Here is a 24918-nt window from a genome sequence, read left to right as displayed (position 1 = left end):
ATTTCGGCGGCACACACATGCGGTTCCATCTCGTGAGCCAAGATTTGCCTCGTCGTTACTGGCAGTACTGGACTCGCCGAGAGCCGACCCATGGGCAGGCATTACCGGTATAGAGGAAGTCATTGTTTGGCCAATCGCAAATGCTAACTGCTGCGACGCTTTAAGTGGTGCACGTCGGTAAAGAATATTATGATCATTGTGATACATTTTGAACGTCACCTATAGAGCGCGTAGGCATGTGCTCTAGTAGTGGTTACAGTGGTTACAAAAAAGGTGACAACTGTTAATTTTTGCTTCATGTATTGAGAGTCAACTGCTTGGTAGCTCACTTAGGGTGTCCCTCTAGTCTATGAGATGTACCAGGATTGAATTCCAGACTAGGTATATTTTTTCAGCTGCCAACCTAGAGGGCGCGAGGGGAGCTTAGTTTTAGGAGCAAGTCAACATTATTTTTGTGAGATTCTTCTCCATCACGGACACTTTCTCTAGATTGTTTTATATAACTTTGAGGTGTGTTGACATACCATTCCGAAGACAAAGATGACGGCTCCCACACCGCCTATTCCGAGAACTACAGGACTCTGGGTTGCGACGACGGACAGCTTGGAGATGGCCAGGAGGGCGTTCTGGATAGACGTCTTCAGAGTGACGTAGTAGCGGACGTCGATCATATCAAAGTCGATCGAGAACCTGTTCAACACCCTTCCTCGAGGCGTCGAGTCGAAGAAGCTAACGGGGCTGGACAGGACATGACTCAGCATGTCATAGTGCAGGGCCCGGGAAAGTTGCCGGGTGCTCACAGCCAGCAGGGCACCGCCAGAACACCGGAAAAGCACTGCGATGAGGAAAGAGCATCCCGGTTACTGAGCCCTACGCAACACTAATAAAAATAAGCCTGCCGAAAATTATAATTTGGCAGTCGCCTTTAGAGCGTTAATTCAGGTCCTGGCAAAAGAGGAAGGTTCTCAAAATTTGTCCTCACAAACTTCACACAGAACCTCCCGGTAACTCCAAATTGGCACTAGCAGAATTGCTAAGAAGGTATTAAAGGAAACACAGGCTTCAGCTTGCTGACCTTTCAGACGAAATTATTGGAAATATCGAGTTTTTATTTTAAAGATACTAAACAAAGTTATATTTTCATGCAACGTTTTTCACTGGTAGCGTTTAATGCACTGTACTCATACTACTTTTCATTCAAGACTGGACACGAAAGACGCAGCATAATTTCCGGAGAGGGCATGGCTTCTCCTTTTCTTATTAATCTCTTGTAAGCCGCTATTTGCTAAATATTGAAGTAAATTTTTAATCGACGTTAAGAAGAATGTCAATATTTGTGAAATTAACGGATTGTTTTTTTTTTCCTGCCACCACGAGAGAACAGAACACGACAAAACACTAGGCGACAAACCAGCACCTTCGAAACATAATTCGTCAAAACACCACCGCGTCAATACACCACAGTGACATAACAGCACGAGTCAAAACAGCAGGCGAACAAACAGTACGGCGTCAAAACAGCAGAGCGACAAAAGAGCATCGGGCAAAACAGCAGGCGACAAAACCTCGCATCAGCGAAACAGCGCTCACGTAAATGCGTGCATGTGATTTCGCTCTATGACACACTTTTAGCAGCACGCGCCTGAATTAAGTACCTGCTGCTAACGTGCTGAGCATATCATGTCTATGGACGTTGTAATTTATTATCCACCGTTTTATGACTTTGTAGTACTACTTACGCCTATTATATTTTATTGCATATTTATAGCTTTTCGTGCATGTTCCAGTAATATAAAAAACAAACTTCACACCGCTCACACCGTAAGCCACTTTCAATTTCGTTTCTTGATAAAAACGAATGCTCGATTTTCGCAGAATCTAAAGACATCTAGGACCATGTCAGCAACCAGGATGACACCACGTCATCGTTGTTTAAGTACTTCAGCGTACGTCTATTGGCGTACCCTGCGTGAGAAACGGCACCGAGCTAGGAGGCACACTTTAACGGCAGAGGCGATGGAACCTCAAGCAACGACGCTCACGCCGGATTGGCCGGTCGGCTACGCGTGGTAACTGAAATTTTGGATTCGGACGGCGCGTGTGCCACTCAGGAGCGTGTTAAAAGGATACTGAAGCAAAAAATTTTTTTCGCGAAATAAGGCCGCAGAGGCGTTGAACCGGACGCCACGGACTCCAAAACAACACTCATATATCGATATTTCAAACGGATGGCCATACTTTTGGAAAAGAAGGGCGCGATCAGGCGAGGTCTTGGACTTCTTTGCCCTCCGGGAGAATTTGAGAATGAGGGAGAGCGGCTTTGCTTCCTTCTCTGCTCCTCGCTTCGATCCACCAGTTCGAAGGGACGAACGAGGAGGAGAGGGAATGGATATCGTAACGTGACTTGTCTCGTCGGCCTCGTCGGCCGTGTTCAGTCGCGCATTTCTTTTCCAAAAAAGCAGCGATCCGTTAGAGATACCGCTATGTGAGTGAAGTTTTTTGGGGTTTGGCAGCGTCCCGCCTATCTGTCCAGCATTGTTTTGTGAGGTCGAAATTTCGGTTTAGTATCCTTTTAATCCATCCCCATTCATTTGACGCGGCGAAAGTATGCGGTTGCTAATTACAAAATTATTAACCCCCTTTCCCCCCTCCATATAATAAAAACTCCATATAATAAAAAAAGTTTTGTAGATAATACCATGTTTTTGAAGTAGATATATTTATGTTAGAAAGATAAGGTTTACAGAAAACTTACGCTTTATCGAGCAGTTTTTAGCGCAATCTCCTATCTTTTTACAAGTCCCCATTGACATCACGCTGCGTGGTTCTTACGGCCGCCCTCGCTGCTGCAGGGCGGAAAATATTCTAATTTTTTCCTGGCGATTATGCGGTGGAATCGCAACATTTCTAAGGAAGGAGTTGTGTTTTCTGTCCTTTGGGACAAGATTAACAATGTAAAAAGTAAAAGATGCAAATTATTTCAACGTTTAAATTGTTGCACAGCTCCTTGTATGGGTGGTACGTTTCTGTCTTCCCGATTTAGAAGAATATACACTCCTTGTCAATATATGAGAGCGGAACTTACTTACAAGGAGTCGCCACTTGAAATATTTCCCTTCCGCCTAGGACGCAAACTAATTCTCTTCTCACAATCGCACTATTTGACGCATTTCCGGTCATTCCTCTCAAGGAGTATTCTTCCCAAACACCTGAAGAGCCAAAGTGCTTCTACATTGTCACACAAGGGGGTAGATATTTGCTGGGCAGAGGAACCACCAGTTGGGGAAAGGGATGGCGCGAGCTTACTAAACTGTGTACTTTCCCAACAAAGGACTGGCGATATCTGCTCCTAGGCTTATATCCGAATGAACTTCCGAAGGAAGGCTGCGGGGCACATCGGGAGCGGTACCTGCCTTGTTAGATCACCGTTTTTTTTCCGGCTACAAAAAACACCTTTACTTAACAAGGCCAAGGACACACGAAACGCTCTGCGGGCTCCACAAGGTATTTGGGATTAACCCTTTGTTCCGGTCGTTTGTTGTTCACGACGGTCGATGCTTACGGTTTCACCTTGCTTGATGAAAGAGCAAGACGGCTGGGGTCTATGTTTCCTGTCCTCTCAGGCTATCAAATGTGTTGACCTCACTGGTGATGTGCCCCTAGCCTTGCAGCCTATAAGCCATACATCCCTCAGCTGACAGTGCGCTGAAAGCTAAGTGCTCGTTGGAAGGGTCACACGTCTACCTTTGGCCACATAACCATGCCCTCTTTCATACGAACGCAAAGAAAAAGGGACGGGTCGGATCGATAAGGGAAGGTGGTTTATTGGTTCTGGTAAGCTCGAAGCCTCCGCCACACCGTCAACTTAGGAATGAACAAAATATAGTGTCGTCGTGATGACGTGACTCCGTGAATCTCTCTTGCCTGTTACTCGTAATCAGCCGCCTTCCCGCGATCTCTTTACTCGTAAGCGTTTTTCCTTCGCCTGTCCACCCCACCTTTGTGTGTCTTTCGAGTTCTTCCTACGACGTTTTTGAGCTCAGACGGCCGTCGTTTATTTTCTCTGATGACTCTTTTACGAGAGTTCACGATGCAAAATTATTTTTAACTTTTTTTAAAAAAGCTTGAGAACTTATATTCCAACTTGGGACAAAAGTAATTCCAAAAGTAATGAGCAATTTTCTCGAAATTACTGCCTGAAAAGAATTCGTCGCATTTCTGGATTGCCAGCCTAGAAGTGCAATAAACTACAATATGTATTATCACACAAAATAATTTAATTACTGTAATCTCAGTAGAGTAAAACTATTCCTGCCATCTCTGCTGCATGTAACTTACATTTAACCAAACGTGTGTGTCAACGTAACTATATCTTTAGCACTTTTAATAAACTTGTAATTTTGTGATCTTAATTTTTTTTTTTTGGTAAATAGGGAGTTGTATTTGTATCAACATAAAACGGAAACAGATTAGCCATTTATCAATCATTAAAAAGACGACAACAAATTTAGATTTAGTAGCTTACTGTAGAAAGATTTTTTGTTAGTGTACATGCACGAAAAGCTATAAGTATAGCTGATAGAATATAAGGGCGCTGGCAGTCATATAAATTTTGATAAGCGTGGATAATAAAATGCAACGGCAATACACATATTCCGGTGACCGCTTTAGGAGTAAGTTCTTAATTTAGGCGGATGTGGGTAATAATGTGTCCTACAGTGAAAAACCAGCGCGCATTACATGTGACGTGTTTTCTTGTTGTGATGTACCGTTTTGACGTCGTGCTGTTTTTTGTCGCGTGCTGTTTTGTCGCTGTGCTGTCTTGAAGCGTGCTGTTTTGAGCGTGACTTGTAGTCGCGGGTTCTTGTTTCGTGTGCTGTTCTGTCACCTTAAATAAGTATTTTTAGAACATAAAGTCCTCAGTAAAAGCTCGAGCTCCACCTTTAGCATTCTACCCCCGTTATTATCAATTCCAGGACAGTATTGTTCAGTGGTTATATGAGACACTAATAAATATTTCGAAGACACATTCCAGGCGCAGTAAAAACGGGAATCGGTACATACCGTCGGCAAAGCAGAGCCCTATCAGGCCCTTGAGCCAGCTGAGATTGTAGGAGCCATCGTCGGTGTCCCTGGAGTTTGCGTCCGTCCACTGTTTGATCCAGAGCAGTTGCCAGGCAAGGGCAATTGCACTGGCGATGAATAAGATCAGTGCCACCGGCAGACAGATACCAGAAAATCTGAGGAGGGCCCGCGAGACCTCCCAGGATCCCTAAATTATGAAAGCCGTGGGAATTTCAAGGACAGTTAGAAAAAGGGCTTGTCACAAGATGAATGCATCATCGTTCCTCTTTGCCTGGTGCAATTTTCTGTAGCAGTAACTTTTTGTAATGGCACCTTTCAACGAAAATGTGCGTAATCAACAATAACTTTGAAGCGCCGACAAGAGGTAAGAGTGCGAGCTTCGAGAGGCTCTTACGCATGCTCAGGTGCAAAAGGAACAAACAGAAAAACTTGTGTTTTAACATGGCATGGTGTTTCCACCATAACACAGGCTCGTGTTGCAGCTAAACTGCAGGACGCCGTGACACTGACAGAAGTTAGCAGTCGTAACGCATTGGCCAATTTGCGCATCTACAGCTAATACACCAGATACCGTCTCAGGGCATAAGAACTTTCGGCCGTCTAAGACGCCATACAATAAACTTCACTTTCCGCTACCCATAAAATAGACGCGCACATAATAAGGAATCCTACTGAAGACACCTAAATGAACAAATTAATTTTATTCGAACTTATTCTTTGTTATCCTCTTTGTTACTCAAATTCTATCTATTGTATTGCTTTGGCACCTCATTTTATTTTCGGCCTTTGCGCCACCATGCTTTTTGTTCGGATTCCTTATGCAAAAGCGTCACTCTACAAACGACGCACAATACCATTTTCCGGATGTATCGATGACATCATTCATAATCTAAGCTTTAATACGTGTCTGCTACACAAGATTGTCCTGAATCTGTAATTACTAAGATCATTCTCTTGTTCACAAAAGTAACAAAGTTATATATTTTAAAATATTCAAAAACTAATTCTGCACACAATAGGTTACAGGCAAAAGTCCTGCCGACTTTCGCCATGATGCCACTTCGAGCAGCCATATTCAAGGTTTTGATATCGTTTATATTAGGACAAGGCAGATCTCCATTCAACTCGGTGTTTATAATATTAGGACAATGCATTTGTATGTTCAGTTGCTTACTATTTAGTTTTGGTGCAACGAAGAAAATAAGGACTGCCGCGATATAATGGAAAAGAAATTGTCAGCAACGAGGGTGCAACACTCCTCGCTGAAGCATTGAACACCGCCAACTAGGTATATGAACGAGCGTGATCAAAGGCGCTGAGTGAAGGCTTCGGACTGCGGGCAGTACGTGATCCTATCTTAGACCTCCGACTCAGATTTTTCCGGAACTGATGTTTCTCGTTCCACACTCTCGGTGTTGAAGACAACCAATACGGCGTAAACTTGATAATTGATCATGAGTTCGCTATTTGGCACGTCTTCTTTGTCTATTACGTCTTTAAGTTATACGCCCAACTTGCTTCAGTGCAAGGTACCTATTTTTACCTTAGAGGACGTTTGGGATTCCAGTTTGATAAGTCGTCCATTTGAACCTTCTTGCTCTAACAGTGACGTCTGAGTTCTGGAAACAAAAACGAAATTAAGCAATTCAACCAAGATTTCTTCTCTTTACTATTTTGAAATCAGGCAATTATGACAGGTTCAGCAAATATTTAGGTAGATTCTTGTTTTACTTTTCAACATGCGTGCGTTGTAGTTTAAAAAACATCGCTAAATTTCGTCACCCTCAATCTTATGCATTTGGGAGCTTTTACATCTTACGAATTTTAAAATAATTGAACGTCTCTAGAATGGTGTAACACAGACCGCGTAGTCTCCACATAAGTGTTTCGATAGCGCTAGACTGATTTCGCAGCTGCGCACATAGCATATCGTAATGACGCAAGCCGGAGTGACCACATTATTGAGGCAAGTGTTATCACTCCTACATATTTGAAGACCTCCTTAGTTTTCAGTTCTTTCAATACTGAAGAGCCCCTTCTCCTCTCCCAACCCGGATAAGACTGCTAGGACAGAGCCAGGCTTAATTTTCTCTTCTTCACCAGTAATTTATCACTCTATTTTGGTGACCCGAGAATGGTTTGTCAGTAAAAATATTTGAAAAAAAAAAATTATTAATTACGCATGCGTCCCGATTACAGAACCATCCTTACTCGCTGTCGGCAGGTCCAGGCTGCCCCCGACCAGCCATTCCGCGGCTCAGGGTCTTAGGAGCTCGTTCATCTTGAAGCAGGTCTTCGAGGTTTTGGTAGACGGTAAGGGTATTTCTATCCATCAAAATGAGGTTGTTCATGTGCTTCAAAATGTTGCCCTGGTTGCTCACAAGGATCCGGGTCTTCAGAATAGAAGCATTAGAAAAAGGAAATAAGAAAAAATGAATACAGAGCAACAAATAAAATTAAACGAATAAAAAATGGAACCACCATCAACATATTTTAGATGTGTAGTATAAGCATCCGAACAAGTTAACTTAAACGCTATTATAACAAAAGGCTAGCACAGAATGACTGCCAAATAAGCCAAAAATCAGACGAACAGAGCAAAGGAATGAACGAACCTAAAAAAAATATAAAATTATTATTAAGGACAACAACCAACTAGGAGCAAGCCTCCTAGCCTACAAATGAAAAACAAACAGATATTCGTTTAAAACCGAAAAGGGTTTTGGAGGGTACAGTGAGGCAGATGAACTAGAGCGCCATTGCAAATAAGCTCCCCAATACATTGGTACTGCACCCATACATCGGTGCGCGTGTGGGGAGAATGAATGAACAACATGAATACATCCATTTTATTCGAAGCTCTCAACAAACCACAATTAAAATCAGGATTAACTTGCCTCGTCTCTTTGCCTTCCGTGCTCAGTTTTCTTTATCGTAAAATAAACACCCTGAATGTTTCAAAGACACGGCCGACGTTTGGTAGTGAATCGGATTCTGCGGGATGGTGAAGCTTTCTTTATTTCCCGTATTGTTTTAGAGTTTTCAGGTTGGAAAATAAAAAAAAATATCGGTTGCTTAGAGTTGAAAGAGTTTAGTGTGTTTAGTTGGAGTCTGATTTATGTTAGAAAACTGAATATTCGAAACAATAATGTTTCCACAAAATACATTATAACATTTTTTCTACATCTCTAAGCTATACATATTTTTAGAAATTTGAAGGAGCTAGAGGGGAGCCATCTGCGTGTTTATTTTCTTATCAAGACCATACCTTCTTCTTGAGGAGTCCGTCATGTCCCAGCACCTGTTTGAAAACCTTAGCTGCAACGTTGGAGTCCAGGGCGCTGAACGGGTCGTCCAAAAGGTAGATGTCGGAGTGACTGTAGACTGCTCGGGCGAGGGAGATTCGTTGTTTCTGACCACCACTCAACGTTTCGCCCTACGACATACAGAAAAATTTATCAGCGGCAAAATAAGTGCTGAGATATTCAAAAGAAAACGTTCCTGCTATCTACTACCACGCAATTTTCTAAATATCAATTTTAAACAGACTGCGCTTTATATTTGCGAGTGTCTTTATATCACAATATACAGCGTGGCTGATTTCCTACAAACAGATTTATTTTATAAAAAACACATAAAATGTACACTAAAGCGGTCTAAGCAGGTGAGTTACGCGGCCAGGAGTACAATGCTAATCACATTTGTCTATAACGCGCGAGCGTGCGCCTTTCTCCGGGGAGCGTTAGACTGGTGGCATACGCGGAAACTAAGCTACTCACGTGGCGCAACAGGGAGTGGTCTGCTCTGGGGCGCATTCATGTGCGCTTCGCATTCAGTGATGCCAACTGCCTGTTTTCCTTTCCCACACCCTCTTCCACCGCCATTTTGTTCCTCTCATTGTTTCCAAGTGAGCCGGAAAGTGGCCTTTGTGTCCATCGGTCCTCCCTCCGGAGGGAGGGGGGGGGGGAATGCTAATCTTCCCTTCGTGGGTTCCACAACGCTGCTCCGAACTTGTGAGATAAGGTGCTTGTTTCCGGGAGGGTTATAAGCCCCACGGATTGTCGCCGAGAACCAAAATGGCTGCTGGTTTGTCGGCGAGTGGTATTACAAAGGGTGGCATCACCCTAGCAAAGCGCACATGAAGGCTCCCTAGTCTGCTCGAGAGGTGGCCTGCCCACTATATTAGCTGGAGGCGGACGGGGAAGGCTGCTTGCTCACACGCTTTTTACGAACATCATTGCTCGAACAGTAAACAAACTAAAGCATGAAGACGTATCAACGATGCCGTCATTAAAAAACGCAAATATATCATCAAGCACATTACTTCTATCGCTTATCAAGCTGATAGAGTGGGCAGGACACCCCTCAAGCGGGCCGTTCCATGCTGCGCCACGTCACTAACTTAGTTCCCCCGAATGCCACCAGTCTAGCGCTCCCCGGAGATATCCGCACGCTCGCGCGTTATAGACAAGTGTGATTAGTACTGTACATTATGTATGTGGCTAAATGTCACAATATGCCAAATAATCAACTAAATTTAGCTTAAATAACTTTTTTTAATTAGAGAAAGTTCATACGTGATTCCAATATATCAGTTTTCCAAATTCAGTCTGGAAACTTTGACCACTATCATCATCTCAATGTATGGCTTCTGTGCCTAATGAATGGCGACCTTTCTGAGGATAAAAGAAGAAGGCCTTTACTTTTAAGACGTCAGTTCAGCACGACGCACGAATTAGATACGACGACTGCGTAACTGCCTTTTAAGGCGCAGCTCTTAGGCGCCCGTTTCAGGCTTGAGCGGCGTCGCCGTCGGCGTCGGCGTCGGCGTAACCGTGAGATCACGTGACCCCCCCCCCCCCCCTGAGGTCACGTGACTCTCCTAAATTACTAAGTCAGTAAATTTCCGATAGACTTTCACCCAGTAGGAAGCACTTGAGTGCGCATAACGTACGGCTCGTGCAACATGAGCATGGCTGGCGTTGAAAAACGTTGGTATTACGATTATCATCTCGTTTTCGCACCCCTAGACTCACGTCTGTTGCATGTGTGGTAACGTTAGTGCACTACCGCCCTTCCCATGCGCTCAGACATAATACGTACTGATTTAGTTATTTTCGATGAAGTCCAGGAAGTTTTTAATGGGAATAATATATGTATCTATATACTAATATTTTCTCAGCGATTTTAGTTCATGAAATGACTTATGGTGTCGACAAGGCCCATTTATAATGTATCCTTGACTGTGTAAATCACGTGAACAAACCTAATTTGTGGGATTTCAAAGTTTTCTTAATAGATATGTTAAAATTAAAATCAAACACGCTATATGATAAGTGTTAAGCTCATTATACTCTTTCTCAATTTAATAACACATAATACATCTTTAGCCAATATCAGATTTCACGCTTGAATCACAGTGCCGATTCTCTTTTTCAAGGACCCTAGATATGGTATTACAGAAAACAATAAATAATGGCGTGGCTTATCGAAATATTGATAATATTTCTAGATGCCAACGAGCAGTATATGAATTATATTAGCTTACTTGTAGTTTTTATGGTGAAAATTATGATAAATATTACACGTTTGCGCGTGATGTGTGAACTGTTTGGAATGTGATACGAGAAATCACTATTTTGTTGAGCATACGGTTACAGAGCTAAATCAAATTTCTAATACACAAAAGCTGTGGGTGTGAAATGTAGACTCCCTGCACCACCGAGTGGAACCATATTCATCACTAATAGGACCGTAAATTAGAACGTTGCTGTTTCTCTATCTCCGCCACACCGCCGAGGGCAGAATGAGAAGGGGAAACTCAAGAAACTGGCGTCATCGGCGGTGTAAGGGAACCTGTGGCCACCTTTTGGTTGGCTTGGAGACGCCGACAATAATCACGGGACCCCTCACTGGTAACACGTAGCAGATAGGTTCGCCGCTTGCCCTGTGGTAATGGCTCCACGTTCATCTTATTTTTCTTTTTTTTTAAGAAACGTCGTAAAGCGGTTTAGGCGAAATGTTGTTGAATTTAACTGGGATAACTTAATCCAGAAGACAATATTTGTTTGTATGTAGAGCAATGTTCCCCAAACTACGCCCAGCATGTGACTCGTCAAAAATAAATATAAAATACAGCATTGAACCCCCCCCCCCCCCCCCCCCTTCCCGGCCCTGCTCTTCGCGATGCCTTGAGTTTTCAATCTCAGTGCAAGAACAGTAAGTAATACATCCAACTGCCAATGAAACTTTATTTAGGAAAAAATAAAAAAGTACAAGCCACAAAATATTACTTTTTCTAATGACTTAAATGAGCTTGTTTCTTAAAGCACAATTTCTCAAAACGAGGTTGAAGTTTAGACAACGCAACTTTTGTTTACGGCTTGTTGTTATGAACCGATCTGTGCTTTGTGTTCATCGACGGTAGCATAGAAAAGAGACGTTAAAATCTGTTGAAAAGCTCGAGCCGCTTCACGACGCCGAGTTGAAGCTCTCATGAACCTCCTTGGGGTCGCGGCTGATGGTTTGGAAAATACTGCTGTACAGGGTAGAACACTTTCGCTTCTATTTCGTCAGCTTAATTTTAATGTACGCTGACCAGAGGTTAGCACATATAGGAAATTACAAAGTGTATTACCCATTCAAGTTATCTGAGGAGCTTCAAAAATGCAAGACCAGATACTGCAAGTCTAGTATTCACTCTCGAAAATTATAACTCACTTTTTCTCCAACTTCGGTCAGGTCCCCCGCGGGGAATGTGCTGATGTCGTTGAGGAGCTCGCAGGCTCGGAGCACGCGTTGATAGCGGGATGGATCAAACTCTTGACCAAACACAATGTTGTCGCGGACGGCCATGTTGTAAATGCAAGCCACTTGGGGTACATATCCAATCTTTCCCTGCAACACATCAGGCATATTACGCTTAAAGTATCACGGAAAACAAAGTCGGGAGTTCATTGCTTTGCGTCCACATCACGCAGGAGGGGGTAAAACCTTTAAAAGACCTGTTTTAAACTGAAATAAACATTAACCAAACATCACCTTGTAGGGGTGTCTGTGAGGCTTCAATAAAATGTCGTGACGGCATCGGCCGCGGATGGAAGGGCCACTATATGGGAAGTACGCTCACTAGTATAGATTACTATTACCTGTGCCAGAACAAAAAAAAAATCCTAAGGTTTGGTAAAGAAAACCAAAGCACAGTTTGCCACCTTGAAATCAAATGCGCCGGCCAATCGCTTCCACTGCATCTTTGACGTCACTGACGTTATGACTTTATGAACTATCTTTTTCAACATGGCGCGCGCTACTTTCCACGTCGTTTTCATAGAGGGACGCCGACCTCGAGAAGTGACCCAGGCTGACGTTGCAGAGATGTTCCGGTGCCGGATTCGTGCGCGGTAGTTTCTGTATTACGATGTGAGAATTCAGCGATCGTCTCGCCGTCCAACTTAGTCGCCGTCGACGTGCTGATTGTCCCAGCTTTGACAATCGCGTAAGCCTCGCTTTACGAGTCTGATGAAAACGGTACTGATGTCTTCTCTGTGTTCGTTTAGTGTTCGCAATTGAGACAAGTCGCGCTGAAAACTTCTGGCGATATGAACGGTTTTTTGTTTTAGTTTTTGTCTGACGATGTAAAAGTTCCATAGTCGCGTTTTATGTGCTCTGTGTGTTCACTAGGGCAATCGCGTCTCGTGGAGACCAGCGCAAGTTTCCTCTACGCCGATGCATTACCTTCGTTCCTTTAGTGTCTGTCTTTGCGACAATAAATGTCGCAAAATGATCGGGGTGTACGTGTTTCTTTGCAATGGCGTGACAATGCTGCGGTCACACCACTATCGATGCGATGCTCCGTGTGAAATACTCGAGTGATGCCTCCGCCGTGCTGCTTCACCAAACTCGGTCTGCTGCCGTGCTCGCTTTATTAAATAAATGAAGGATGTCCACTGGTACGGCCCCTTCAAAGCAATATTTAATTACGTGAAGCTGGTGCCTTCCCCGAGTTTAACCGTTGGGATTAGTTGCTGTTGAATCAGGAAGGCAGCAAATGCCTCGTCCCACTGAATGTCACACATGATCCTGCCGTCGCCTTCAACAACACGAGGTTGGAAATCTTCCAGCATCTCGCATCGTGCATGATAACAGAGGTATTCTAGCCGCGCCGCGACGATGTCGTTACGTACAAAGTGCAGCGAGCTCGCGCCCGAAACCGACGGGGCCGATGTCGCCACATCGGCCAAGTTGCGGAGCACACGACGCACTACGTGTTTTCAAAACGCCCGCTACTCCGCCGGCCCCACCTTCTCCCGGTGACATGTTGCGGCCCTCGGGCACACTGACTAATTCAGGTAGTAACGCGTCAACATCACCAAGTGTCAACGCCCATAAATACGTTACGCTCGGCCGTAAGGAGGCAGATGACGTCGCGTGATCCCATGATGCACCATGCTTTTTGATGAGTGATTTTGGAGCGATCGAATTAATCGAACATCTAGAATAAATGATACAGCCATCCGTTTGAAATAAAAGCGTGCGCTTGTCATTATCATAGAGAGTTCTTCATGTTTAACTTATTTTGGAACATGAGAACAGTTTTTTAGGTTTTGATTCAGTATCCCTTTAAGGATCGTGTTACTGAGGCTCTGGCGTGTCAGATGTTTGTAATGGGTCCTAAATGATGCTTAACCTAGACTTCCAGTGTTACGGAAGCGCGTTACGGAAATGTACTCTTTGGAGGGCGAAGCATCGCCAACCAAACTTAGTAAACGATGGTTACATGACGTCATCAGTGCGATGGTGGTCATGTGACATCATCACTGTGGTGTGGTTACGCGACACCAGAATCGTAAACATGTCACGGAGTCAACCTCTTCAGTCACGTGGCACTACCGTGTTTCACAGGGATGTCACGCGATCTAAGTTTATGCTACATGGTCACGTCATTTGTAGGGGCACCAACCACGTGACCACGAGACCCATCGTGGCACCAACTACATGCCTTCAGGGGATTTGTGCCATAATACGACGCACCCTAAAGCTTCATCAGTTTCATTACATTTGTACATGCAGTTGGCACTAAAAATATTTTTAGAAGTGATCGCTATTCGGACAGGGTAAATAGCGGCTCTGTGATGCTGCAAGGACACCGAGGCCGAGAGTCTTAAAACCATTGTCGCTCCGTTCCCGCCTTTCCAGCTATATTAGTGCCGCTCAAGAGCAAGCTGTCGCCCTTTCGCCGGCCCAGCAATCAGTCGCTTGTCATAAGCGTGTGCTGATTAGTGCACAACGAATTTTGACTTATAACTCCTTTTTGGGAAACATTGCGGAGCAGTGATTTTCATAGAAAATTCAGTATATACCAACGCACTTTTGTTTTCGAATAAAACGCTCAAATAGAAAAAAAGTGGTGCTCCTGTGTTGTTATCTTTTTTTTTTTTTTTTTGAGCTCCACAAACTAAATATGTTTTCAGATTAGCACAGATTTGATCATCACGGAACGCTATTTGAAGCAATGTTTATTTTCTTCATGAGCGATGTAGGTACTGAGAAAAAAGATGCTACTGTGCAGCTTGCCGGGCCTTCGTTCCCCCACAACACGACACAAACAATAAAACAATATTAATAAAGACTCAATAATTATACATACTATCTGCGCTTTTATACAATTTCAAGTATGACAGTTTTGCTAACTGAGGTTACATCTATTTCTATGGATGCAAGGGGTTTGAGTGGTTCAGGCAGCCTATATTTAACTTTTTGGCGCTCAAGGTTAGTGCTGTAGGCCATGAAGGTTTTTGACGAGTTATAAATGATTATAGTTAAAAAGTGATTTATAAATAAGGCGGTTTACACTTGTCGGTAAAATGTTTGCTTTAAATATTTATTGGTTACGCTGCTCTTCTAAGAAGTGTACCCTGAACGTGTGCGATAGGCCCACGCCAAAAATATAACAAGAAACAAAATAGCAAACTTTGTACACAATCCACAAAGTGATAATCTCACGTTAATACTTTATCAGAACGGACGAGTTAAGTTGACTTCTTGAATGTAAGTGAAATGTTACATCCTTGATTTGCTAGCGTTTATATGAAGATGCTTCTTTCTGTCAAACCAAATTTTTTTTTAATTTTAGCAGGACGCGATATCTGTATTGTTAATAATACATATTCACTGTTTATCCTTTATTAATTCAAAAAAGCTCTTAGGAAAATGGCAAATGAGAATATGTCAAAACAAACATTCAACCACTTTTGCGCTCTCCAGTAAGCAGGCAATCTAAAAATACACACTATATTGCGCGTTTTCTTGTTGCGTGCATTTTTAATTATTCATATCACATTATGATACTTTTTGTAACACGTCGAAAACAAGCTGGAGTGCCTCTCGGGCCCCTAAAACCAAATTAAAAAAAAAAAAAAAGTTACAAAAATTTGCCAAAAGGAAAACGTATTATTACTTATAATTTTGTTTACTAATTCAAAGGTGTCTATTAGTGTGCTGAACCAATTTCGAGGCAAGTAAGTGATTTGTTAAAATTCATAAATGATTCCAGCCACGTCATTGCAAGATGGCCTGTGACATGTCGTAGCCCTTGACGACAATGACACGTCACTTGAAGAATCCCGTGATGTCGTGGTATTGCAGTCGCACGCAGGAAAGAAGAGTAATCCGCCTGGCCGCACAAAACATTTTCTTTTGACAAAAAACTCACCTCGTATATTTCCTCACGAGTCCCGGCGACGCCCTGTACCATCTACTCGCATTCAAAAAGCTACGGCATGACCTCACGGCACTGGGAGATCAAGCGTGGTGACAGTCTAGAATACAAAGGTTCGCGAAACGCACTTGATTGGCCCTGAAGATTCACCAAAAACCAGTTCGTGGTGTGCCCTTTATTACCTCTCCATTTAGAGAAAAACGATTTTGGCATCTGGCCTGTTCTTTAATACTCCTTATGTCCCGGAACGTGGAATAGTGAGATATTCGTTACACAACAAACGAAAGGAAAATAAACCTTTAACAAGACAGACTTTGTTAGAAGCGAGAAAGAAAAGCTATGTTGTTACTCGGTTTTTGTCTCTGAAATATAAACTATCATATTTCCACTAAGTCGCGCTCGAACTGCTAATACATACACAAAAGGAAGTCTTCGGACACTGCCTTTGGCGTGTTTCTCCTTGTATGACTGTCTAGTCGCATGTCTCATGCAAAAGCTGTCTGCAGTCACGTTAGAAAAATAGGTCTGAAGAAAACATGCCCTGAACAAGCTTCAGGCGAGTTCGCGCATGCTTCTCTCATCCTATATTTAGCGTACACCGTGTTCTTTATATGATGTATGACCAGTGTGACTTTGGCCTAAAGAAACTAAATGACGTGGTATGTTCGTACCGAGATTCTGACGCTTCCCTCGAGACGATGCATGTCTCCCAAGATGGCAGCCAGCAAGGATGACTTGCCGCTTCCGACAAAACCGGTTACGCCAACGAGGGCGCCAGATTCGACGTGCATAGAAATTCCGCGGAGGAGGGCCTTGGCATGGTGCCCCTGGCCTTCTGCCCATGCAAACGAACACTCTTCCAAAAGCACCTCGCCTGGGGGAAGCAAATGGGTAGTGACGGAAAAGGGAGGGAAGGTTAGGAACGTAAAAATCCCTCTTGTTATAACAGAAATAAAGTAGGGAATAAAACGAGCGTAGATTAAGTTGCACATATAATGCCATTGTTTCTAGAAACTGCATTAAGAAAGGGCGGAAGGGGGGCGGGGTCGCGACAGAATGACCGGAGGTTCCTGAAACGGCTAAGGAACTTGAAACAAAAAAGAGCGAACTTGGCTTCTTCGCGGTAACTACATTGAAAACAAAGTACAAGTCAGAGCTATACATCGATCAGGAACAGAGAGTATAGGTATGTGCAAGCGCCGTTCCCGTCTTGAGAAACTGTACTCTAACAAAACAAGCTCACTATTTTTATTAGGAGCAGCCAGCGCGGCTGAAATTCACCTTTTGCATCTGTTTTTGAGTGAGCTGATTCTCCCTGACTATCTGAATTTTAAATGAATATTTTAATATCTATGTCATGTAATATCGTTGCTCGTGCGAAAAATAGAAGTTTATGCCATCGCGAAAGGCCGATTAACTGGAGGGGGGAAGGGGAGGGGTAGCGCGCATGACAATTTATATTTCGATGGGTTGCAAGATACCAGCGTTAGGGAAGCATTGCACCCCCCCCCCCCAATGCGATACAAAAATATACCAATATAAATAGGTTTTGGTGTTTTCAAGGGAAGTATCAAAACCGAAAAGAATATTCTGAAATAATATTAAAACATTATTTACAACAATTAATATCAACACCCTTGCTTGGGATGGTACAGCAAGCACTAGGTCGTCGGAGGGGGGCACGTAAATGACTTCTAGTTTACCCTATGAGCATCTCCATTCCGATTTGTCGAAGGGGGGCTCAACGTTAAACAAATAAAGTTCTTTGTTTAACGTTGAGGTCATGCGGACGCACATGATTGTAGTTCTCCCAGAGTCGGCCTGTGGTTTTCCACCCCCTTTTGAGAACAATTTTGGCCTAGGCTCGCACGAACTCAGTAGCCAGGGAAAAAAAAATGTGTACACTTTTTCCCAAGGGTGTCTTTGTACGCATGACTCAGTTGAGGTCATCCGTTGTGAGCATTTTTATGCTTTGAAGGAAGTGCGTGCGTGTAGAACGTGTCTCTCTATGACCACCCCACCGGAAAAGGGGGGGGGGGGGGGGGGGGGGCGAGGGTTGTTAGCTCGGAGACCCTGGCCGCAGATGTTTCCCTTGAAGACGTGTTAGTTACTGCCAGGTTGTTCTAGTTCCTCGGCATTGCTGGCTGTTTTTAGAAGCAGTTTCTCTAACAATGTATTTGGTCTGATATAGACTACAGAGGTGACAGTTGTTTCGTTTTTTTTCGAGAAGCAGGGAGCTACACCTTGGAGGGGCGGGGTCTGCTGGCCGTGACGATCGTTCATGCACCGTGTGTTTCTTAATCTTTGATCTTCGAGGGCTGAGGCCCTCGTTTCGCCAATAGCTGCGTGTCTGCCCGCGGCCGTTTCATTTTTCTTTTTGGGAGTGTGTGCCCGTGCGTGAGTTCAGTGTTGCGTCAGCCCCCCAGGCAACCAGTCGACGACTTGGGACTGGGCTGGTTCGGCATAACCTTTCAATCTTTAAGACCTTGGCCAGCTCCGGACTCCGAGAAGACGGCAGCGGACAGAGGAGTATTGTTTTGGGGGGCTTTTCATTTGTGCCGGCCAACGCTTGTTCTTGGCCGCGTTTGTGTTGAGCGGTTGCGAGCGATATAGAGTAGCACTTGTTGTGATAGGCGGAATTTTACTGAGTTTTAGTGAGTCGTGGGTTAGATAGACTGATTTTAGTTTTAATGTTATTCTTTGCTGCCGCGCTGCCTGAAAGTTCTCTTGAGTTTCTTTTTTTTTTTAAGTCGATTGCTTTATAGCGTTCTGTCTATCCAGTGTGTCTGTATCGTTGCATGAGACTTTTCATTACCTTGTAATTGTTAAGGTGTTTTGTACCTCCACGTGTCATCGTCTTTGTTTTACTTAAAAGAGGGCATGGACCTGTCGTCTGCCACCAGTCTGAACATAAGCCTTTCTATACTTCTAAGAATTTTAAGTGTTTCACACAAAGTAAGAATTTCAATTGGAATACTTTCGCACACTCCATGATGGGGGCAGGGGGGGGGGGGGGGGGTTGCATGCGGGCGCTCGAGAACTTCTATATCTCAAGATTTCCCAACAGATCTTTGAAAAATATTAGTTAAATTCCCTTCCCTTATGCGAAAAAAAAACCTTCCGCATATCAAAGAGGCTCAACTAAGTTTTCATGGAATCTCATATGTGACCTCCACCCAACCTTTTGTAAGTATCTAGTAAAACATTCCAAGCATTATTTACAGTTTAATAGTGTTTTCAATGTACGCACAATTTCTTTAACAGTGAAGATAAGGTTGTTCGGCAGACGATCAGGTTGTTAAGTGACATACTAAAGCCCTAAACGTACCTTTCCTTAGAGTGTGATCCCTGCTATAGGTGGGTGCAATCTCCTGTTCCTTGACAGTGCAGAACTCTATTACCCTTTGCAGGCTGAGAGACATCTGAAATAAATGAGGTCAATAAAACGCATTTAGTGCAGCTAAGCTCTTGTTATAATGTCTAAAATATTATCCTTTGTATGTAGATTCCAAAACCGTATAAGATGTATAGTAAAAAAACTGTTTAGAACCGACCTTTTTAAATAGTTTTTGTTCCATTGGAAAAGCAGACTTTCTCAGAAGCCCTAAGGTAGACTATATTGATACCGAGGCGACTAATCACTTGAAAATAGTTTATTTCCGACATGATGGATTTTGAGATTCAGATATAAGAAAGACTTCGGAAGTGTACATTTTGAAGAATTTGGGTGAGGAATTCATTCAAAGCCTAATTTGTAAAATTTTTTTCATTGCGACGACCGTTTTGTGAGGCGGCGCGCTGCTTTGAGTGAGTATACTGTTTGCAAACGATGCAATTATACAGCATAACAGGCTGATGTTTTTATTTGGTACTTCAAGTGGACAATTTGAATGATTCATATGCATTGGCCATAACTTTCTCTGCCGACTTCACAGATGTTCCCTCCTTCGCTCACTTTGACCTGCTACAGTGCACTGTTTTGTTTGAAAATTCAACGCAGGTGTGTAGTGGTGAACCAAACATTCGTCTACATTTAGGAATTTCTGCGGAAAGTCCCGTGGAACGTTATTTAACTCCGTGAAACACCGCATCGAAACGGGTAATTTTTCGCGTTCAATATTACGAACATCTTGATTTATCCTGCGTTACAGTCTCAGAAACTATGCTCATCTTATTCTACGGTCTTCCATAACAGCAAGATTAATTGTTTTGACAAGGTATTCTTCGTGGTACCTCAGCTGGGTGTCTGGAGCGCGCTTCATCTCCAGTGCATGTTTGGCAAGGATTAAAGCGCTTTATCGAAAATTAAGGAGGATCTGCGCCACCGTTCGCATATTTTATCATAATATTTTGCTCACCGCACCAACTGAAAAATGGTTCACTTCACACGTAAAGAACATGTTACTTCAAGCCGAAATTAATTTTAAACTAGTTCGAAGAGCCAAGGATTTCAGAAATGACCTAACCAAATAAATGGTTTCTCTATTTAACGGAAATTAAGCGAACTTGTAAAACTTTCCTCGTATTTGTTTTCTTTTTTTTTTTTAGAATTGACTGTTAGCATTTTTCCCCTCTGATAGTGGAGGGCATAATTAGACAAACCAAATCTGAATTAGCCCTTACTACCTTTGTCTGTCTAAAAGAAGACATGATTGAATATGCGGAATGAGCAGACAAAATAAAAGAAGAAGACCATTGAAACAATTTATGCGTCGGCGCCGTTCTTTCAACCTGGGTCGTTTTTCTTTGCGTACTGAGATAGCATTTTTAGCTACTTTACCCGCTTTTCGCGATACGGGATGTGGCCTCGAATGCGCCATGCGTATTCAGAGCCGTAGTATGTTCTCATTCATAATCGCACCCTCTTCGGAGGACCTGGTGGCCTTCGGGTCGTCCTAGAGGTCGTTCTTAAGATCGTCCTAGATGTCGTTCTAGAAATCGTCCTCGAGGGTCATCCTATAGGTCCTTCTATCGGTCGTCCTTGAGGTCACCCTTAAGATCGTCCTAGCGGTCGTCCTAGACGTCATTGTTGACGTCTTCCTCTAGGCCCTCGTCCTCGACGTCGTACCAGCAAGCTGATAAACCCACGCCCTTCATGCGGCATGGGGTTTCTGCTCTCATGACGAATTGTATCGCAATTCATAGACTACCAGCAATAGTGGTTTCTGCAGCAAATGTTTTCTACCTTACTTTAAATCATCGCCCTGATGCGTATTGATCTATCGGATGGCACAAGCGGATCTATTTCTATAAAAGGAGCCGCAAAATCAGCACTTGCACATAGAAACTTCAACTTTCACCGAAGGGAGACTGGGCAGGTCTGTTTTTCAATGGGAAATTAGAGGGCGTAGTTATTTTTCTTGAAAATTTAGACCAACCAACTTGCTGAAGTCAACGTTGGGCGGGTTCACAGACGATCGATGTAGCGACGCGGTTAACTTGTGGCGCCATCTCTCGATAGGCGCAGTGAGCACACAACAAAGTGCGTCGTGTGCTCAGTGTGCCTATTGGGATATGGCGCTATAAGTAGCTAGCGTCCCTCACAGGGTCTTCTGCGCACGCGGCCGACGCTGACTTTGGCGAAATTGTTGGTGTAATTTTATCGAGGAAGAGAGCAACGCCTTGAATTTTTACACGGTAAGACTGACTTGCTCACTGCTCATTCGGTGAAAGTTCGATCTTTTCGATGTAAAGGCGCAGATGTCACCGGCTTGTTTTTTAGCGTGGGATCCGCTTTTGCCACCTATACACTGCTGATTCGTGTTTCAAATTGTTGTAGGAATGATCGCATAGAAACCTCCGCAGCCATAGCCGTGATGAGAAAGTCAGACCAGCGAAATTTATAGCAATAATACATGCAAGGTGCCCTTGTTATTGAAAGCCTTTCTAATAACTCCCGTGCTGCTGCTGCCGCTGCTGCCTTTGCCCTTTTCCTGTATTGTGTTCGCGTCACGATGAGTGATGAAGATGACGATGTTTGTCCAAAGTGCCATGAAGTGTTATCAGATGACAAACCTAATATAACGTGTCCAGAATGTCAATTCACATATCACTTTGGAACTTGCTGTGGCATCGCGGAATCAACCTTTAAAGCGAGAAATGCGAAGTCTCAGAAAGCCTGGCGGTGCGAGACCTGTAGTGTCGCGAAAAGAAGTCAAACCGGGAAGGCTAAGAAAGATGCCGAAATCGATGTGAACAGCTTGCTTACAAGCATGAACCTGAAACTTAACAGTTTGTTGAGTATGAAGGAAACCGTATCCGCCATTGAAACTTCTGTTCAAAACATGTCAGACCAGTATGATGAATTACTGAAGAGTGTTGGCCAGCATGACAAAGACATAAAAAGTTTAACAAAACGTGTGGAAAAAATCGAGAACGCCGGGACGGAAGGACAACTTACAGAGTTGAAACGGGAACTGAATGGACTGGAATGGCACAATAGAAAACAAAACCTAGAAATCCACGGGGTCCCACAAACCGCAAATGAAAACTTGCTGTCCCTGGTTAATGAGGTAGCTGCTAAGTTAGATGTTCCGACTCTCGTCCCATGCGAAATTGTTTCAATGCACAGGCTCCCTTCTAAACCAGAAAAGATCCCTGGTATAATTCTGCACTTCACGCAACAACAGACTCGCGATCGCTGGCTGGACAAAAGACGCAACCTTAAACGCCCCAATGATACCGAGTATATTCTGGAAAATATGACTCGTCAAGATAAAGCGCTCTTGTGGTCTACGAAACAATGGACAAGAGAGCACAATTTTCAGTATGTTTGGCACCGAAATGGTAACATCTTTGTCAGGAGGAAAACCGGTGACCCTGCCAAAACAGTAAAGAGTGAACACGATTTGCCAAACATGAGCTAAGCAACTGGTGTGTGCACCCTTTCTCTGCATTTTTTTTCTGTTTATACTTTCTTTTGAAATGGCAGTCTCAGAATATGTATTGCCTTCTGAGTTTAAAGCTTTTATCGGAGAAGAGTTTTCCTTATCAACTCACTGTTTACATATTAATATTCGATCAGCGAAAAATAAACGTGTTGATCTTGAGTGTTTTTTTGCTGAGCTTTCCGATTTCGAGATTATTATGCTTTCTGAAACGTGGTACACGGAACATACCGATGTTTTCAGATTGCCTTTGTATCAATGTTTTTTTATCAATCGCAGCGAAACCCGAGGGGGCGGTGTGTCAATTTTGATTAAAGAAAGCGTTGATTGCGAGTTAGTGCCTTCGTTTACCGTTATCACTAAAGATTACGAAGCTTTATCATTGCGAACAAAAAACGACTTTGTTTCGGTCATTTACCGCCCCCCTGGATCCGCTTTGTCCCCTTTCTTGGATTTTCTGAGCTCCCTTTTCGATTTCGCAAATGAAAACAAGCTGAACATTATATGCGGCGGCGATTTCAATGTGAATATGTTAAGTAATACTGTTTCAAAAAGGGAGTTGGAAAATTTAATACTTATAAATGGTTGTCGTACTGTAATAAACTCTCCGACCAGAGTTAATGTTACCTCAAAAACCTTGATTGATTGATTTATAACAAATTACGAGGAACGTCGTATAAGATCTGGCATAATTACTTATGACCTCAGTGATCATCTTCCTATTTTTTTGTGTGTCAAAATGAATAACGCAAAAAAGAAGGATCCAACACCTTCTGCGCAAGTCCAGTGTGTTACGCCGGATGGTTTGGAGAGGTTCGCGGAATGTGTGGCAAATGCAAATTGGGATGATATCTTTTCAAAGAACGATCCCGATGAGGCGTACAATTTTTTTCTTGAGCGTTTTAAAAGTCTTTATCAGAGCAATTTTCCTTACAAACTAATTAAAGTGAAGAAACGCATTCGGAAACCATGGATAACTGTAGATCTACTTGAAAACATAAAGGTTAAAAATGTGCTATACAGAAAGTTCACAAACATTAGAGATCCCAATGACCTTCGGACTTTTAAATCGTACCGTAATCAACTGACAAACGCCCTGAGAAAAGCAAGGGAGCGCTATCACCATGATTCCTTTAGAAACTCTGTAGGCCGTTCTGACCTTATGTGGAAGAACTTAAATTCAGTTATAGAAGGCAAAACGTCCCATTCTGTAGAAGGTATTATTTCTGCAGGGAAGAAATTAACTGGCGCGTCGTTGGCAAACACATTTAATGACAGGTTTGTTGATTTGCCTCAAATTAACTGTAGAGATGCTGCATGTGATAATATAACCTTTAAGACTAGGGATTCTGTTTTTCTATTGCCAGTTACTGATACAGAGGTGTCTACTGTCTTTATGGAATTAAAAAATAGCCGTAGCTGTGATGCCGATGGTATGCAGATTCGGCCGGTAAAATATGTCTTACCACTGATCACTCCCTTCCTTACTTACATTTTTAATTTATGTTTTTCAACTGGGGTGTTTCCACAGCTTATGCAAAAAGCTAGAGTGTCTGTGCTTTATAAAAAGGGAGACAAGAACGACATAAATAATTATAGACTATCTCTATCTTACCGGTTTTTTCTAAGGGCTTAGAAAAACTTATTCACATTCGTCTGTCAAATTTTTTTTATAAGTATCGCGTAATTACTAATGATCAATTTGGGTTCATGAAGCATCGTTCGACAGATCTAGCATTACTAGAACAAAAAGAATTTATTTTAGAGAGTTTTGAGGCAAACCAGATAGCTTTAGCCGTATTTATTGATTTTACGAAAGCATTTGATTATCTAAACCATAATTTATTGCTAAAAAAACTTTATCTTTATGGAATTCGGGGCCAGGCACTTACGTTGCTTCAGTCATATTTGAGTAATCGTAAGCAGTTTGTCTATTTAAATGGGTTTTCATCTAATACAAAGTCTGTTTGTTCCGGTGTACCACAGGGGAGTATCTTGGGACCTTTGCTATTTAACATTTATATTAATAATATTGTTAACATAGATTCTCTTGCTAAATTTGTTATATATGCAGACGATACAACCCTTTTATTTTCGGCTAAGACTAGTGATGAACTTATCAACTGCGCAAATGATACTTTAACAGGTTTGCAAAATTGGACATCCGACAACGGGTTTAAAATTAATAGTAGTAAAACCAAAGCAATTTTATTTCGAACCAAAAATAAA

General features: G+C 42.8%; 1 protein-coding gene across 1 annotated transcript in view; it reads right to left on the bottom strand.

Annotated features, from left to right (window-relative positions):
* LOC8033033 (multidrug resistance-associated protein 1) overlaps positions 1-24918 on the bottom strand; it is an 89277-nt gene that overhangs the window by 39058 nt on the left and 25301 nt on the right. Inside the window, exons 6-13 of the mRNA XM_042287006.1 lie at positions 19131-19224; positions 16474-16676; positions 11806-11982; positions 8354-8521; positions 7297-7478; positions 6629-6704; positions 5065-5272; positions 525-835 (exon numbers count right to left, since the gene is read on the bottom strand). Of these exons, the coding sequence (XP_042142940.1) occupies positions 525-835; positions 5065-5272; positions 6629-6704; positions 7297-7478; positions 8354-8521; positions 11806-11982; positions 16474-16676; positions 19131-19224 (1419 nt within the window). The remainder of the gene's footprint in view (positions 1-524; positions 836-5064; positions 5273-6628; positions 6705-7296; positions 7479-8353; positions 8522-11805; positions 11983-16473; positions 16677-19130; positions 19225-24918) is intronic.

This window comes from Ixodes scapularis, unplaced genomic scaffold (genome assembly GCF_016920785.2).
Source record: "Ixodes scapularis isolate PalLabHiFi unplaced genomic scaffold, ASM1692078v2 PGA_scaffold8__174_contigs__length_109621045, whole genome shotgun sequence".
In the NCBI taxonomy this organism is placed as follows: Eukaryota; Metazoa; Arthropoda; class Arachnida; order Ixodida; family Ixodidae; genus Ixodes; species Ixodes scapularis.
The sequence above is the reverse complement of the archived record's forward strand: the minus strand, read 5'-3'. Positions and strand labels throughout refer to the sequence as shown.